Genomic DNA, 18,149 nt, shown 5'->3' with positions numbered 1-18,149 from the left:
AATAAAATGCTTTATAGAAGATTATTGGCAAGGAAGTCAATACTGTGGGAAAACCCCCAAAAAAGTCAGCAGATAAAACAGGAGGGACGGTGGATGAGATCCTCTGACAAACACCGATCAACAGGTCCAGATCTTTCTGTGATGAGCAGGTGACTTTTCATTCAGTGTCTCGCGAATGCTCTTGAACCTTATGAACCTGTGAAAGCTGAAGGACACAATCAGGACCTGTGACGGCACACCTGAATAACAGGACTGGTGGGACGTCCAAGCAGCGATACGCTGGAACGACCCAGAGGCAGGAAAATGCTGAGTCGTGACAGGTTTTTTTTAATTGCTGGTATTTTGTGGCTCCTCCTTGTTGTTGGCTGTCAAACCTCATTCAGTTCATTCAATAACTCCGAAATGTCATCGCTGGACAAACAATATGTCTGAATAAGTTTTCTCTCCGACATCTCAAACATGTTTCCAAGGGTGTAAAACCACGTTCTCTACGTATTCTTTGCTTTCCTGCGTCTCCTTCTCACCACAATAAGAGCAGTCCTCTCTCCAGATTTGCGTAACTGATTAATATGTTCCTTTCAGTCATACTAAAACACACAACAATCACTTCTCCAGTTTCTACTTTCAGGTTTAGTAAGTATCGTTGCGGGTGCTAAACGTATGTATTTGCATGTTCCCTCCCAGTATTTTGTACCTTCAGGCAGAAACGCCCAACATTACATGTACGCATGCGGGCAAACACGCAAAATGGACAACGTGTGTTAAATTGCACATTTGAAAGACACAATCCTCACTGCACGTCGTTGGTACATCTGCCTGGACATCTGTTTGCGGGTGGTGAGGAGATTGCGCGTGATTTTACACACGCAAACGTTTAGTAAAACAGGCCGTGTGTGTAATATTACTTACATGGAGAACTGCTTGAGCTTAGCCTCTATGCTGCGATGTCTCATGCACATCCTTGTCAATGCTGATCCAATATCTCTGGTGCCACCTGGAAGACACAAAAAAAAAAGACAAAATATTTAACGTGATCATTGCTACAATCATTCATATTAAATTATATAACCCGATAGGATATAATAACCAGAGAAGGACATGACATGCAGAAAATATTCAGTGGTTGAAATACTGAAAATATTTCCGAGCACTATGAGAGTACTAAAACAGCAGGATAGGGCTGGAAGCAAGACATTCACAAGGGAAGACGGGAGGCAGAGATTCCATATTGTTATTCAGAGTCTAATTTTTTAAATGTAGGCTTTGTAACAACGATGTCTGTAAAAGTGAAAATCAACAGAGAAGTCCACTTATTCTCATAAACCACCATGTCTATTTTTTGGTATTAACTCTCAAATAAACAGGAATCAAAGAGTTTCATATTTTGTGACATAGTTTGCTTGCCGTCACATTACTATTATTTCAGGACTGGCAGCTGCATCATTTAGCAGGATCTCTAATCATACAGGTAACTTGGGCAAATCCTCTAGCACACAACTAAAATATAGACATGAGCCTTTGAAACATTTAAATCTAAAGTTCCAACTCATTCATTTTCTGTGTGAAAAGATGCAACTGAACTCCATTGACTGAAATTCATTGTCCCTCCTGTCGGTTGCAAAACTAAATGGAAAGCAATTTGTCAGTTATATTGAAGCACGGTAGACAGCTGATGCTATTACGAATTTAACTTCACACTGGACTGGAGGTGACTTCACCACTGCCAAAAAAAAACAAAAAAACGCCTGCAGAACTTTCTGAAAGAAACATCATTAACATGCCCTCACTGAACTAAACCTCTCTGCACGGCCTCAGAAAACTGTCAGAAACAGTGGGGAAACAATGAGCTACGAATTGCACATATTCAGGTCAAGAGAAGTGATGGGAGGTTGGAGCTGGAGCCAAGTGACTGTGCTCGGGGCCAATGTCAGTTTCCTTCACGCGGGCTAACTGGCTGTCCACTGGAGGGCCTCGGGCTGGACGGCTAAGCAGGGACGTGACGCTGATTGACAGAACCATTGTGTGGCTGCTCAGTATGACTCGCCGGCCTCTCTGTGGGACGACTGTGTGCATGTCTACGTCTGCGTGTGTTGCTGTGTGCGTGATGGAGAGAAGGTGGGGGCGGGCGGAGAGATCTTGTAGGAAACTGTGTGGAGTTATTGTGACATTCTGTTCTGCGTGTCAGAAACAGAGCGAAGCTCTCCCGTTTGCGTGTGCACGGTTCGGTGTGCGTGTCCGCGTGATAATCTGATGTGAAGTGTGAATCCTCTCCAACAGAGCGAGCCATTCTGCTGTCAGCACAGTCCTCGCTGCATGCCGAGAGAGACACACACACACGCACGCACACGCACACACACACACACACACACACACACACACACACACACACGCGCACACACACACAGAGCTGTCACTCACTCACAGCGTTAAGGACATTTCTGCTGGATTTTTGAATGTTTGAAAGTGTGCGAATCCTTAAATTAAAGCAGGTTAAGTTCCGAATGGTGTCCGAGTCGTAAAATAAGCAAAACAATACAATTTATATACATTTTTCCACTGTGCAATTGTTTTCCTAACTGAAACAACAGGCACAGAGTATCTCTGACACACAAACTAAAACCGAAGTAGTAGCAGCAATAGAAGTAGTAATCGCAGTTGCTGCAGGATTTGAAGCCAACATTTAGTCAACAAACCGGTTTTTCAGACAATCTGCATCTGGCCTGCTCTTCGAAGAGATCTGTTATCTCTGTGTTTTGCCCGACTGTAACACAGACATACCGGGTGACTGTATTAAACAATTATCGATGGCAAATTCCAACTTTGTCAAACCTTTCAACTAAGTATAATTTACTGTCAGTCCCACCGAGCTCATTATTAACCCATTTTTTTCCCCCCCCGATTCATCCATTCGCATTTTCCATGTGCTTCTTATTGCAGAGGGTGTGGCCATTACATGCCATAAAGGACCTTTCTGTTATACAATACCATAACGCTCATTCATTCCTGTGTTGACTTGTTTAGTCATCATATCCATCCATCCATCTGCCCACCTCTGCTTCACTGTGACTGCTTGTTATTCTAGAGGGCGTGGCTGATAGATGTCACGCTGCCACAGAGAGGCCATACAGAGTTTATTTTTCATGACGAAGTTACTGTAGAGTTCTGGCCCGTGCTGCCAAGGGAAGAGTTTGGTTTCAGCTGATTATTCGTTTGCCAGAACCCCACCCACGTTCTTGGATTTGATACGAGGCATACAAGAGAACCAAAATCTGCTCTTGGATGCATGAACAAGTGCACAAAAACATTACACTCTACCTACCATAAACTCAAGTCAGTTTTTGTGGGATTATGGCAATAACTCCATCTTTATTTGTAGATTTTCACTGAATAACACTTGTCCTTTCAAAGGGTCAGGTGTTGAAACATACTACTGCTAACACACAAGAGAGGTGCATTAAAGATGCCACCAGATGTTAACACTGCTCACGATGTGCGTATGGCAAAATAAATCCTCCCATGTCATGAGAATAAGTTGGTGAAGATAACTGAGCCTTGCTACTAAAAGCGTTTAGACCATTGTGACATGATAAATGCATCTTGTTACGTTAAAATACCGAGGGAGAAAGCAGCATCTCATCTTTCTACCACTGTTTCTCCCTCTCACAGCAGGTAGCTAGTCAGTGTGGCCTCTGCCTTGTCTGCAGAGTTACCATGGAAACTCTGTACAATCTGTGTGTGCATTCTCTGTACCTGCTACAAGCTGACTTGGGCTCCAGTATATTTCCTGGGTTAGGACCTTTGTTTTCTGCAATGTGTAAAGTGACTGACACTTTTTTGGGACACATGACACGTTGTAGAAATGCATGATTGCTTTATACTTTATTTTGGCTGCTTTTGCTAAATTGTTGCATTGCATTGTTAAAAATATTCACATTAAATCATGATACTAATTTAAACTAGTTGCCTATTATGAGCTCACACATTCCCTGCATTTAGGCAAAGCGTTGAGGGTTGAGATGCTGGTTAAAAGTAGCTCTCATGCAGACTTTTCCTATATGTGGATGATTGTTTTGTTGCTCTCAGGATGAAGTGGCTGCTAACACATAACACATCGTCTACTCTGTCTAGCGCCGAGTGATCTCTGGATAGAAATATCTGCATTGGCAGCTCCAGTTGTCTGCGACACACACAGACAGACACACACAGACAGACACACACACAGAGAGAGACACACACACACACACACACACACACACACACACACACACACACACACACACAGACAGACAGACAGACAGACAGACACACGCACACACACAGCAAGCTTCAACTGCCTCCCTACCAGGCCAGACCACTTGTGTGTGTGTGTGTGTGTGTGTGTGTGTGTGTAGTGGCATAGCTGGCTGTCAATAGAAATAGCTGCTTTGTAACATGGTTGTTTTGGAGGCTTGTAATTATCCCTGCAACACCAACTTAACCAATCAAAAACACACAAATGAGTGCGTCTTTGGTGCATCTGTGTGGCGACCATACTGAACTGACACCTTTTTTATGAATGGAGTGCACAAGTGGGCAGTTTTAGCAACTTCAAAAGAAACAAAAAAGTAAATTTAGCAACAGAATGTTTCAATGTTTAACGTTAATTATGCTAGTGCGTAATTTCGTTGGCTTTTCAAAAGAGGTTGCCAGTCAAAAATGTCTGTGGAAAGGAAACAGTGGAAAGTCAATGGATTGTCTTGCAACTCCATGTATCTAATACAGCTGGTGGGAGCATACTCATTCAAACAATTTTATTCACGTCATTAAAAGGAGTTCTAAACACAAAATAAAATTACATTTTCTTTGTGATGGTCAATTTGTAAAAAAATAAGTAACTTCTACTTATCAACTATTCCTTACAAAGATTTGTCTATTGGTCTCTGATATTTCAGCTTTCTGTGTGAGATAGTCTCACGAGCCCATGGGGACATTTGTGACAGGGGTGATAGTTTTCTGTGTGTGTGTGTGTGTGTGTGTGTGTGTGTGTGTGTGTGTGTGTGTGTGTGTGTGTGTGTGTGTGTGTGTTGGAGTTTGTATGGCAATTTGATGTCGAGTTGCCAAGACCATCTCTGTCCTCAACCCCCTTCCAGACTGTTCCTTGGAATGTCACACTGTGCTGACACAGAGTGTGTCTGCCTGTGCGTTTTTTTTGCACTTTGTCAGATTGCATTGTAAAGAGAGGTCTTTAAAAGGTTAGTGAATTAAAAGCTTTATGTGTAAATGTATTATAAATATATTGTAAAAAGACACCCTTCAATTTAAAGTGTTTTACGACGAGCTTCTTATAATGTTGAGCCTTTATACACCAATAACAAAACATCTCCTGAGTACGATCACCGTCTATTTTTGATAGACTAATCTTTCCTAAAACTTATTTTCCAGATATACTTACGAGACAATTGTCCCAGAGGCCACCGGCTATGTAACTCATCCTCTCCATGGGATTAAATAAAGGTGGAAGGACAAAGTTATCTCCTTTGTATTTATACAACAGGATTAAATTTTAGGTTGTTGGTGGAATGTGACACAATTTGATGTAATCTGAAAGCATCAATATTATCTTCATCAATACAGCAGGAAGCCATATGATATGGTATGAATCTCTGCTATCAGCCAGCAGCTTATACCTGCTGTTAAAATCTAAATCTAAAATACAAGTGCTTCATTTGCCCAATAATTCATAGGTAGACCTATTTTTAAAGACAAAAAACACTTACAATATAAGCCAAATCAGTAATAAATTAATAAAATCATGTGTAAACAGTAAACTATAAAAAGCAAATGTAAATGAACAGAACAATACATAACAGTAACAACAACTAAGATACATAAAAAATGTCAGCTGGCCATTAGAGGAAGAAGGGAAAGCAGATATGAAGGGACAATTATTGTATACAAGTATAAGTAAGGAGGGAAGTGAGGGAATGACCAATGACGTGAATGTTAAGAAAGCCTCTTTCTACATGTGTATGAAAAAAACAGGAGATAGAAGGAAGCATATTAGAAAAAACAAATATAAAGAAAGAGAGTGTGTGGCGGGGTAGTTTTGAAATGTAAATCAGATCACTAAAAACAACTTTGTGCATGGGCACCAGATGGCTGCTGTTAACCACAGGCCAGTGGTTACACTGATAAGAGACTGGGGACTATCCAGCTGTATACACACACACACGCACGCACGCACGCGCACGCACACACACACGCACACACACACACACACACACACACACACACACACACACACACACACGCGCGCGCACACGCACACATACTCTCCCAGCTGGACAGAGGTAAGGCGATCTTTTCACTAGCTAATTAGAGGGCTGGAGAAAACACCAACCACATGAAGCCATCTAAATCTGAAAACATCTTTTCCTCTTCATGTTGGTCTTTCTGTCAAACAAAGCTGGTGCTTTTCACACCTAAAGATGAGTGATTTAAAAAAAAAAAAAGAAGGATTATGTAAGTCTGCATAGCTCCCTGCTATGTAGTAATGATGTTAAGAAGACGTTTTGCTGCCTCAGGTTTTAGACAGTGGACTAAACAATACTGCTGGAAGTCACGCGTATTTATGATCATCTTGGTGCAGGAAATTCAGTAGGCATAGCTGGCATTTTGAAAAATCACTATTGTATACTCATTGATGACAACAGAAAAAGACTGAAAGATTTAAAACAGAACAACTGGTTTCACTCTTCTTAACTTTATAATTCTGTTTATTCTGTAATAGTCACAACATTTACAATGTTTTACAGTGTAAAAAAGACATGAATCCTGACGCACGCGCGCGTGCGCACACGCACACGCACACACACACACACACACACACACACACACACACACACACTCCCCCACCCCCACACAGACACATACAGTCCAAGCTGAGCAGTTGGCATGCCCAGATGGAGCCACCCACATAGTACAGATAGAGGGTAGCATTTCATTCACTGATTTATTTGTCTACTCTGTCAGTCAGGAAGCCTTCTGTTAGAGTCCAATGACATTTTTCTCGAAAATTAAATCTAAGTGGCTGGTTGTGAGAGGTGTAATGAATCTGGGAATCAAGGGAGCTACACGAAAAACAATGCACGAATGAATTAATCGATCAATTAATGACTTGTTTGATAAATACACTATATTATTCCTACTAGGTACAGGGGTAAAGTAAGGTGAGATGCATGGATGTCAGTTAGCATCTTCAAGGTCAAGGGCTTTTAATAGTCCGTTCTATTAGTTGGCCCGGCCTCCTTGGGAACCACGCTCACCTCTTAATTCATCAATAGCTGCTGACAGAAAGTCAGCTTGTCTGTCTTGTGCTACGCACACGCACACGCACACGCACACACACACACACACACACACACACACCTGCTGTAGTGTGATGAGTACTGACACAGACAAACTTTGGACTGTCTGACTACAGTTCCCAACAGCTGTCATGCAAAGACAGGAGATGGGGAGGACAGAGAGGAAGAGGAGGAAGAGGAGGAGGAGGACGAGGGGATGAGGGGAAATAAATAGGACTATTTTCAGATACTGTAAAAATGATTTAAGTGCATTATGAACCTGTTCAGTAACAGAACTAAAGATGAAAAAGAGGGTTTGTGTACTGGGACATACTGGAGTTGATGTATAAGCTTTGCCCTTGAAATACAGATATTGATATAAGATGTTACTGGTCCTCTTCAAATTGATTTAGCTTTTTAGTGTTTATGAAGGTCCCAAAATTTAAGTGGAAATCTCAGTTGACTTTGTTTTTCAAAATATCTGTGTTGTTGTAGCAATCAGTTAAACGTCTGCTTTTTGGTATTATTTAGGTAGTGTGGAGTTAAGTGAAAACTAAAACATTCAGAATAAAATGTGCTGATAAAGATTGGCCATAAAAAAAAAAAACTACCGAGTTGTTGTCATCATCAGCACAATTACCAGGACAACAATTTTTTCCACGCTTGGCCCTTACCCTTCCATAATGAATGTACAGTAGATCATTAAAGCACTTCTATAATGACAATGACAATAAACTGCAAAGAAGTATGCATTTTAACAGCCCTCTCTTTAACAACGTAACTCCATATCCACTGAAAGCTAACAGGAGGGTAAAAGAGATGAGAGTATCAATCACAGATCATAAACCAGATTAAACCCATGATGCTGCTTGTCAGTGCTTCATAATCTGATGAGGCACCAAAACAACTGCAGGCTGACCTCTGAGTCTCTTTAGTGAAGGACAGCTGAATGTATAGGTTAGCGACATTCTCCATCGACATGGCAATGGGCCAAAATTGTTCTTTATTTAACGACTGACAAACAATTCTACAACGATATTCAGAATCTGCGTCCTTCAAAAGAAACCAGAAGATACCTTGTGTGAACTGAATGTATGTCAGTGTGCCACTGCAATGCAGTGGAATGCATGCTGAATAGTAATGCATGAGACTCCCATTACCCGTCTCTCCTTTACATTACTGTCCTCTGCTGAAGGCGGTATCTTGTCCAATCTCCACTCCTCTCTGTTCTGTCAGTGGTTCTACTTTCCTCTCCCTTTCTGCCCTAATTATGTTTTTTTCCCCTCATACTGCACCTTGCTTTACTTTTTCTGTCTTCCCACTTCTTCCTACCTTCCCTCTATTCTGTCATCTCACCATCAGTGCGGGAGCCGAATAAAGGATGCAGTGATGATTTAGGGGGTGATGTTTCGACCTTTGCACAGATATACACTAAACAGAGCAGAGGCTGGTATCAGTAAGTGTGTCAGTGTGCCACGGCTGTGCTGCAGCCTGAATACTAATGAATGCAGTGCAAAAATTTGAACATTTGTCCTTTTACAGAGGAGGGCTGAAAAGAAAATAGAAGACAGGAAAAAAGATACACTGTACATTACGTTTTTGGTGCTACAGACATGGATGTGAAGGAGTGAAGAAAGCCAAAGATAAAGACGAGCGGCCGGAGTGTAGATGACAAATAGGAGCAATTGGAGTGTGACAGTATGCCGCCGTTGTGTGGTTCTGCAGCGTGACTGCTAACGAGCTCTCGAAGCTGCAGATTAACGAGAAAAGATAGCTGAGAAATGTACCAATTCTATGTGTCTCTCTTTCTTATTTGAATGCTTCTAAAGGTACTGTATCTCCACCTTCCTCCCCTTTCACTACTCCTGTCTCACAGTACAATGTTATGAATGGATACTAAAGCAATGGATGGGAACCAATTAAGAAAGCAAGAATGCATGGCTCTAGCCTAGTAAACGCTGCTATCTTTTTTCCTGTCAATTTCTGTCAGGTGTTATGTGGGTTATTTCTCATCTAGCAGGATTGTTGCGCATGCCGTCCTTATTTACAGAGAAAACACTAGTTCTATTTGTAGAATACATGTTAAGTAACAGCTGTTAAGCAAAAATTGATTTAAAAAGTGAAATTATGGGTTTAAGTTTGCTTATTAGACTACATTAAGTACCCACAGTGCAGTCATAAAGTATACTCAAGACATTTTATACATATAGACCTGCATTTTCGGAACAATCATCATAAACATAAAACTACCGCAATGTGTTTTTTGTTTCAAACAGCTGCATATTCTAGATGAGACGAGTCAGTCGCTTGACCTAAATCCAACTGGGCAACCGCTTCGCTTGCTGAAGACAACAATGAAGCAAAAAAGTTCCCCAAACGAGAACTAAATGATGATGGTTTGATTACAGGCCTCTCAGAGCTGCACTACAGAGGATTACAGATGTCTACGGGTTACAGTCAACTGTTAAGAAGAAGAGGACAGTCTTAATACTGTGGTCTCTATTACAAGCTGTACAAGAGGGGTGCATGGGAAATTTACAAGGGTGGTCTATTGACAAGAATATCCTGCTATCAAATCCTCTCCAGGCAGACTTCATATGTAAATTTATGCTAACTGGTTTACTGTACTCTCACAGTGAGATGTAATTACTGCGTGATGGCTTGGGGTGCAGATCGAAATGCAAATGTAGGTCATGCCTTCTTCTGTATTCCTTTTGATTTCATCTTTTAAGCTGATCTTGATCTCTACAGTATACTCCAATCTTTCTGTTTGGTTTTCTCGTTTTTTCCCCTGCTTGTAGTGTCTTCGTCCACTGTCTCTGACGTCTCTGTGAAAGTAGTAGCATAATGTTAACACGGTGCCTCACTTAATCCAGTCAATAAGCAGTGGACTAGTTCAAGGAGCGGTCAAATTGGAGACCAAAATAAATGCTCAAAGAGAAGGAGAAAACATCCCGTGAGAAAGTGCACGATGATACGACAGCATTTTGGTGTATCCTTGCAAATGTCCTCTCCACTGACCTTACAGTAAGAAATATTTCACACATGTAAACATCACTCGTCTTAATAATGAAAAAACCTGTATTGTCCTACAGTCTTCTTCTAGGTTTTCCACATGCAATATCATCTGATCACCACTTGATCTTCAAAAGTGCACCTTCAGGTTAATTCTTGATTTGAATCTATAGTCACAGTGTGTATTCGAGCAAATGCCCAATCTGTGTTGTGTTCATTTCTACTCATCAGCAATCATCAAATGTAGAAATTAGTAACATCTAAAACGCACAATAACGCGAGTTGTTGTAATAAAACTGGCAAAACTGGGCTTCATTTGCTGATACCCTGCACAGCATGGAACAGACCAACAGCAGAATCGGACCAATTAAAGCCACCAAGGAGGGGATTTAAATAAGTCATGAGATGACGAGAGAGTGACAAAGAGACACAGATGGAAAGAGAGAGAGAGGATAGATTATCAGAGAGTCCACTCTTGCTCTTTTGTGGGATTTGGTGCCCCACTTTTTCACTAATCTTTCTTTCTGGACTTACTCACATTCCACAGACAGATAAACAGAAAGGATTTACTCGGACCTCAACCAATGAATAGAATTCATACCCCATTTGGTTGACTGGTGACATCCTTATTTATGGTATGCAGAACTGAGAAACAGTGGTAATGATAAATGCAACTGCAAAAACAATCAAATCATGACACCCGATCGACACGAGAGTGTCTTCTTCCGAATGTATTGGACCAACGAGACCATGTCTGGTGTCAGCATCTGGACTGGACGTGCAAAAAGTCTGATGCCACAGTTAATAATTGACAATGAAGAGGACAGAGGTTCATATTCCCACTGCAATTTCTGAATAAACTAACGTCCGAGTCACAGGGTCTGAGCCACATTTGACCTGTGCGCAAGACTGAAGTCAAAGTTTAGATTGTGACTCAGTAATTCCTCACACTGGGTAGAACATACGCGTGTGACACAGATATTCAAGTTGGATGTTGGTTGAATCACCAGCACAAAAAAAACAACAACAGTAGAATAAAATGAATATAACTTTTAAAAAAAATACAAGCAATAGAAAACTTTGTTGCAACATGCATGTGTAAATCATACAGAGAAAAACTGGTAATTCAAGTAAGAAGGGTGGAGAAGGTAAACTTAAGACCTAGGAGACACCTGGTCTGAGAAAACTTTAACTGCATATTACTATCGATACCCCATTCACACAGCAACATGCCATGTAGAGATTACCCTCAATAACCCATAAGGGAACCGTGCAAAGCAACAATATTCTTGAAGGCCTTTCTAAAAGAAGAAATAATGCAGTTTTGGTACGATTTTCACATTATTCTCTAATATGTATACATCTGAAGAAAAAAAAAAAAAAAAAAGATCTAACATTTATTCAGCTGTATTATTTTCACTCACCTTTCAATGTTACTTTACTACATCCACCAGCAAAATGCCATGTAGAGATTACTGTCAATAGCTGTAATACTGTAAAGCAATAATCTGCTGACAAAGCAGGCGTGCTGATGTGCATGTATCAACAATGTGAATTTACATAGTCAATGTGCATCTGTAGTGTATACTAAATACATGCTACACTGATGTTCCCCTATACTACTGCCAAAATACAAACAGCTCAATTAAATCATCTATTTTACACAGAATTATATCTGCAAAGACAAAGTCAACTTGGGATCGGACATTTGCTACTGAGCCAGGACAATACTTTACACAGGTCTAAATGTTATTGTGAACAAATTCACCCTCTATTAGATGTTGTTTGCAAACAGGAGGAAATGATGCACGTTAGAAAGTGAAGACAGGAAAACACTGTCCATATTTATAGTCAAATATAACTCCATGTTGACACAAAACACAATACAGTAATCGTATCAACAATTTAATTTAAACAATCAATATCTAATAATGTTTTATGAGAATTTAGAAAAGTCAACAGTTGGATGAGATAAAAAGTTACAATATTAGAAAAGGGAAGAACGTCATTATCCGCCATGATCGATGACAAACAGTTAAGTTCATGATGTTAACGCGTCTCTGTGGATAAAAACTTAATATTAGATCAAGCACCAAATTAGTTTAGGCATCAAAGTGATTAAGAAAATAATATCATAATGACCTTCAATAATAGGAAGATGATGTTTATTAAAAGGTGACTTTCAAAAGTGTGACAAAATGATGAAACTTTGGCTGTGGAAGGGTAATCCACCCTGAAACACAATCTACATGGGCTGTCTTTCCTTTTCATTTATGAGGAACCTGTTTCCCCCTAACCCAGTTACAAACAAGACAGGAGTCTGTCGTATTGTTAACAGACACATGAAAGCAATGGACCTAACATACCACTTACTTAAAACCCAACAGGACATCAAAAATATCTACAAAGTTTAGCTTTTCACCTTCTGAATGTGTCTGCGACCTTTCCTTCCCCCGCAGAGAGACAGGGAGAGACGGAGAGAGACGGAGAGAGAGGCCTCGACTCCGAGATACTGGTGATAATTTGAACCAGAGACACAGTAGAAACTGAACTGTTTGTCAGTGCAACACAACACTGCCTTGTTTGCAATAATGACCACCAGATCCATCATGTGTGTGTCTGAGCCTTTGCATGTGTGTGTGTGTGTGTGTGTGTGTGTGTGTGTGTGTGTGTGTGTGTGTGTGTGTGTGTGTGTGTGTGTGTGTGTGTGTGTGTGTGTGTGTGTGTGCTTGTGTATGTGGATGAGCGCCCCTATGCTGTCAAAGACCTAGTTAGGGGACTTTCTCCGCCCCGATGTCCCCCCCACATCCATCCACCTACTCAAGTACACACACTTCACACAAAAACATCATTCATTCAGGGTTTTATGAAGTGTCTATGGGACGATAGGGAACAATTCGGACACTGAATCAATCTGCTGACTGGGTAACTTTAATGGACTGAACTTAACCATCATTTATCCATCTATCAACCCACACAATGGCCATATTATCTCACACACTCAATGGTAAACTTATTCTAAATAATGCTGCATTAAACACATAGAATGAGGTCCTTTTTTAAATATCTAAATATACACATCTTAATCTAAAAGTATAACATTTTCCCTGTGACTGGGGAGGACTGAAGGAGGAAACACACTTTGTCCAAGTTCACCTTTAATGCTCGATGCAACAACAGATGGCCCACCTGCACAGTTATACAGCACCGAGCTGACGATGGTACCCCACTGTGCATTTTGTGTCACCATATTTGTGTGTTTATGCAAATGTGTAGCTGCTGCACTCTATTTTCAAGTACTATACATCAAAGACTGGACACTGAGCACACAAACACATTTATAAATGCTGTCATTTCCCCTTACTACTTAGCTCTTTCTGTCCCCTGTCTCTGCCCTGCATCCATGTTTCTCTCTGTCCTTGAGGGGAGTTTTAACTGCCAGAGAAAGTCCCTAATGATAAATAGAAAATGGCCTGGTGTTGCTGTCACAGACCGGCTGTGTGTCCACCTGGCCTCGACAGCCTGGACACGGACACGTGGTGAGGTTGTAGGTGTAAAGGAGAGAAAGTGAAGGGAAAGGGGAGAAATAAGAAGGAAGAACAAGCAGAAAGATATGACATGTAGGCATAGAGAGCTACATGTAATCATAAATTACTTTGCTCCTTACGAGGGTAATCAAAGGGAAAATGAGGAACAAGTTAATACCTGTAATTGTCTTGGCATGCGTTACAATTTATCTCTGGAGATATTATATAACCATTTTGTTCAATTTCTGAATTCTAGCCACAACATGTCATTTAGTCTATGACTCATCTTCCTTCGCTTTAAAATTTGGGCACACCAAGGGCGGTGCTCTGAGCGTCAACGTCACCACGTGTATGAAACACAGTGTGAGTCTGTGTGTGAGGTACAGAACAAAGCCAGGCTGTGTTGGGTCACAGTCTGGCTGCTGCTGTGGTCTCCTGTTAATGTGTTCAATGTTAACCATTAAAGAAGAAACCTAAGATTAGCACACACAGCAATAACACATACATCTGTGAACTTGACACAAAAGTACACACATCCACAATTGCCTTAAAAGAAACAAATTAGCACACACACACGTTCACACACGAAATATGTTAACAGCACACGTACTTGTGTTTTTCTTTAGGAGACTAATGCAGACATTAAGCAGACTAGTCTGGCTGTCTTCAGTTCACCAGGAAACACACTCAGCAGAGAGAAGAGATGTTACCAGCCCCCCAAAAAATAATATATTTAAAAAAAAATTCAACAATTCCCACATGAGCGAGCATTGACAACAGTGAGGAGGGAAACTTCGCTTTAAACATGAAGAAATCAGACTCAGGTGGGCTTCATCTGCTTCGACCGGTTGGTGTGAGAGGAGAGCAGAAAGAGATGAGAAGAAACTGCTGGGATTAACAGGTGTTGCAGTTACAACATGAAGCTGGTGCTTTACTTCTGAGTTTGTCATGGACAACGATACAATACAGAAAATGTTTCACAAGGTCACCGATGTCAGGTTTCACATTCACACCAGATACACGAGGGAGAAAAAGCCAAAGTGACTTTCTAAAATGATGTTTGAGGATCTTTTGGGTCAGGTTTAAGTAGGTTATTTGGAGCCTAATTTATCTACGCTGCTGAGAGGGTTGGACTGCCACCATTTAATTGACATCCTCGGCTTACCAGTTCGCTTGAACAGTCAAAAGAGGCGTATTCATCACTTCATCCAACATCAAGACAATCATCATATTACGATAAGGACATGTGGGATGTTCTCTATTGAGATGTCTCTCAGTGGGTTCTCCAAGGTTACAACTGCCCTGAGAAAAACCTACTTCCTGTCTTGATCTACTGACATTTAGGTTATTGTTTGATTTCCTTAACTTGCGCTGTATGTTGTAAAAAAAATTGTTGACATTTACATAAAAAAAAAGTTTGAGAGCAAAAAAACTAAAACAAGATAACTATGCAAAATAAAAATATACAAGATAATATTGAATGCATTTTTTTGTTCCGTCAGAAAGCAACTTGTTTAATAAATGCCAATCAAACCGCCATAGGGAGACACAAGTCTGAAGTTCATTTGCCAGATAAATGTGTTTTGAATTTGGCTTTGCATGCATGTCACATGTTCCGAATCCAAAGCTCACTGGCCTAACCGGGTTTATGTTTAAACAAAAACAGAGCAAACAGAGCTTCCACCCACAAACACTTGTGTGGACGTGGACACACACACACGCACACACAAGTGCCCAGATGATTCTCTGGTGCTTTCAACTCAAAGGTGTGTTTTCTTCTGTGTCTATAAAACATACCCGCCAGTCTCTCTCCTGATGTGGTCTTGTGTCTTAACCTTTATGTTCTGCACATATAAAATGTCGAGACTCACAGGCACGTCCCCTAACTCCATGCTAAGGGCAATCAGGAGCCTAACTGAATTTGTCAGAAGATAGATATTCCTACCAAAGCTGATGTTTGTAACAAAACCTTTCAGAGAAAGTTCCTTGTAATGTTCTGTGTTCAATTTGTGAACCAAATTTACAGATTTTGCCCCATAAATCAGTATGAGAAATCTATTGTACTTGGGTCTGAGAGGAGCACGGATACCTGCATTTTAGTCTCTGGTATATACTTCAAACTCTCCATGAGCTATGTGAGCATATGTGTGCATGTGCACACAACGGTGCGCAAGCTTGAATTAGTCTGCGAGTCTATGCGTGAGTGTGTATTTGACCCATTAACTGATCTATTTGCTGGTTGCAGTGATCTGTAAGATTCCCAGGATGGGGGTCAGGGTGAACAGAAGAGAACAGAGGATGGATTGAGAGGCACAGAGCTCATCCAGCGGATGGGATTTAGGACTGGGCTGGACAGAGGACAGGAAATGTACACAGCCAGGACTAAGACTGGAAAAGAGGACAGAACCCTCTCAGTGAGGGCATTGAGACAGAGGGTTAGTTCAGGATCTAAGGCCGCTCTGTAACAGAGGCCAAGGCATGGACTGAAAGGGGTAAAGAGGAAAGGGCCAGAGCTGTATGGGGGTCTGTCCATGGCAGAGCACACAGGGCGTGCTTAGAGAAATGAGTAAAATATAGTTGGAATTAGATTAAAGCCTTCTCTACAAAAGTCTCGTGTTCGGTGAATTACTAACCCAGTCAGTCCTCGATCATTTACAACTAAATGTTACTTTTGTCTTGGAGCCTGTTAAGTAAAATAACTTCTGCAACGAGCTAAAGAGTTAAGCAAGTCAACCAGTCAACTGGATCACTTTTTACTTTAAGTAAAATGGGTTGGATGTTTGCTGACTGTGACAGTAATTATATGGCCCAGTGTTACTAAAAAGGAGTGAAAGAGAGAACAGAAGCCTCATTGAGAAACAACCAGGACATGCATACACACACAAAATCACACAAAATCACACACACACACACACACACACACACACACACACACACACACACACACACACACACACACACACACACACACACACACACAAATGCTTGTAGACAACCTGTCTTCTGCATGACATACAACATTATTAATGTGCAGCGTTTGAGCCTCTCAGACTCATTCAGACCTGAGGACTGAAACAGATCTATAGTATCCAGTTGATGTATACACTCATTACTAACCCCTCTATCCTCCATAATGCCATTATGACTTTAAGGAACCCCCTGTTTCACATTACCAACCTGTGAACTGTCAGCATGACGTGGCATGCATGCTCAGGCTGTCGTTTGTTGCAGCTTTTAATCATTCTTAAACAATCTACGACAGGCTGGATAGTTATATGAGTCATGATATGTAAATGTTATCGATGCGTAATGACAGGCATAGATAACAGATAACAGATGTGGCAGCTCCTGCCTTGGATTTTCAGAGGCACCAAGTGCATTAGCAGATGACTGGAAACCGTAGAAGGTAAATCTTTGGAGACATCTGGGCTTTACAACCACATATCCCCTGGATAGCTGCTAAACACAGCGACATAGCCCGAACAACAATTTACACAGTACCTGCTGTTTTGGAGTTTACCAGTTGTCCATTTACTCTTTCACAACCATGTTATTTTAAAGGCCAGGAAATGCACTAATGATAGTTCAAGGGGAAGAACATGCACACCTCTAGATTGAAAGTTATTTTTGGGAGATGAACTCATTGTAGGCACACACTGGCCTCAGTAGAGCTAAGCTATTCCATAAGGAGGGGCAGCATTGCTGTTAATGGGAGAGGTTACACAATGGGCTGAAGCTAGGCAGAGTATAGAGGCCAGGTGGATGTAGCTCAGCCACTTTGCGACAATTAGAGGAAAACATGGAGCAAGAAGAGGACTTGGATGGTCAAATCAGCACTGGAATTATTTTTGAAACACCCTTAATTTTGGTGTTCACAATACTTCCAGTTCATTATCCTTTGATTATGACAAAATTATAGCTCACCTTGGGATTTAATTTAAGATTTAACACCACAGCCAGTATTTCAGCACAACCGAGCACAACACAAGCATTTCTATTCCATAATCCTCCAGGTCTCCTTGAAGGAGAGACCAGCAATCATTAAAGTTTCATAAAGGCTGCAGCTTACTCAGACATATTGGGCTGCTTCCAGTCAACATACTGGTGTTTATGTTTGGTTGGTGGTGTGCTTGTCTCCACTGGTTCTAATGAAAAACTGAGTTCCCGCTGCATTGCTGTAATTAATGCAAATTACAAACAGGTACAAGCAGCTAAGAGGGCTACAAATGGGGGGGATACAGAAGTAAAGCTGGACAACAGCAATTATTGTAATAAAGACTAC

General features: G+C 41.0%; 1 protein-coding gene across 6 annotated transcripts in view; it reads right to left on the bottom strand.

Moving 5' to 3' along the window:
• The window catches only part of LOC138194446 (protein MTSS 1-like), a 51,867-nt gene that overhangs the window by 17,861 nt on the left and 15,857 nt on the right, over positions 1–18,149 (bottom strand). For all 6 annotated transcript variants that reach the window (XM_069143188.1, XM_069143193.1, XM_069143189.1 and 3 more), the window contains exon 4: positions 910–994. In XM_069143188.1, coding sequence (XP_068999289.1) covers positions 910–994 — 85 coding nt within the window. The remainder of the gene's footprint in view (positions 1–909; positions 995–18,149) is intronic.

This window comes from Embiotoca jacksoni, unplaced genomic scaffold (assembly GCF_022577435.1).
Source record: "Embiotoca jacksoni isolate LCO1_2020_lvr unplaced genomic scaffold, fEmbJac1.0.p SCAF_11, whole genome shotgun sequence".
Classification (NCBI taxonomy): Eukaryota; Metazoa; Chordata; class Actinopteri; family Embiotocidae; genus Embiotoca; species Embiotoca jacksoni.
The sequence above is the reverse complement of the archived record's forward strand: the minus strand, read 5'-3'. Positions and strand labels throughout refer to the sequence as shown.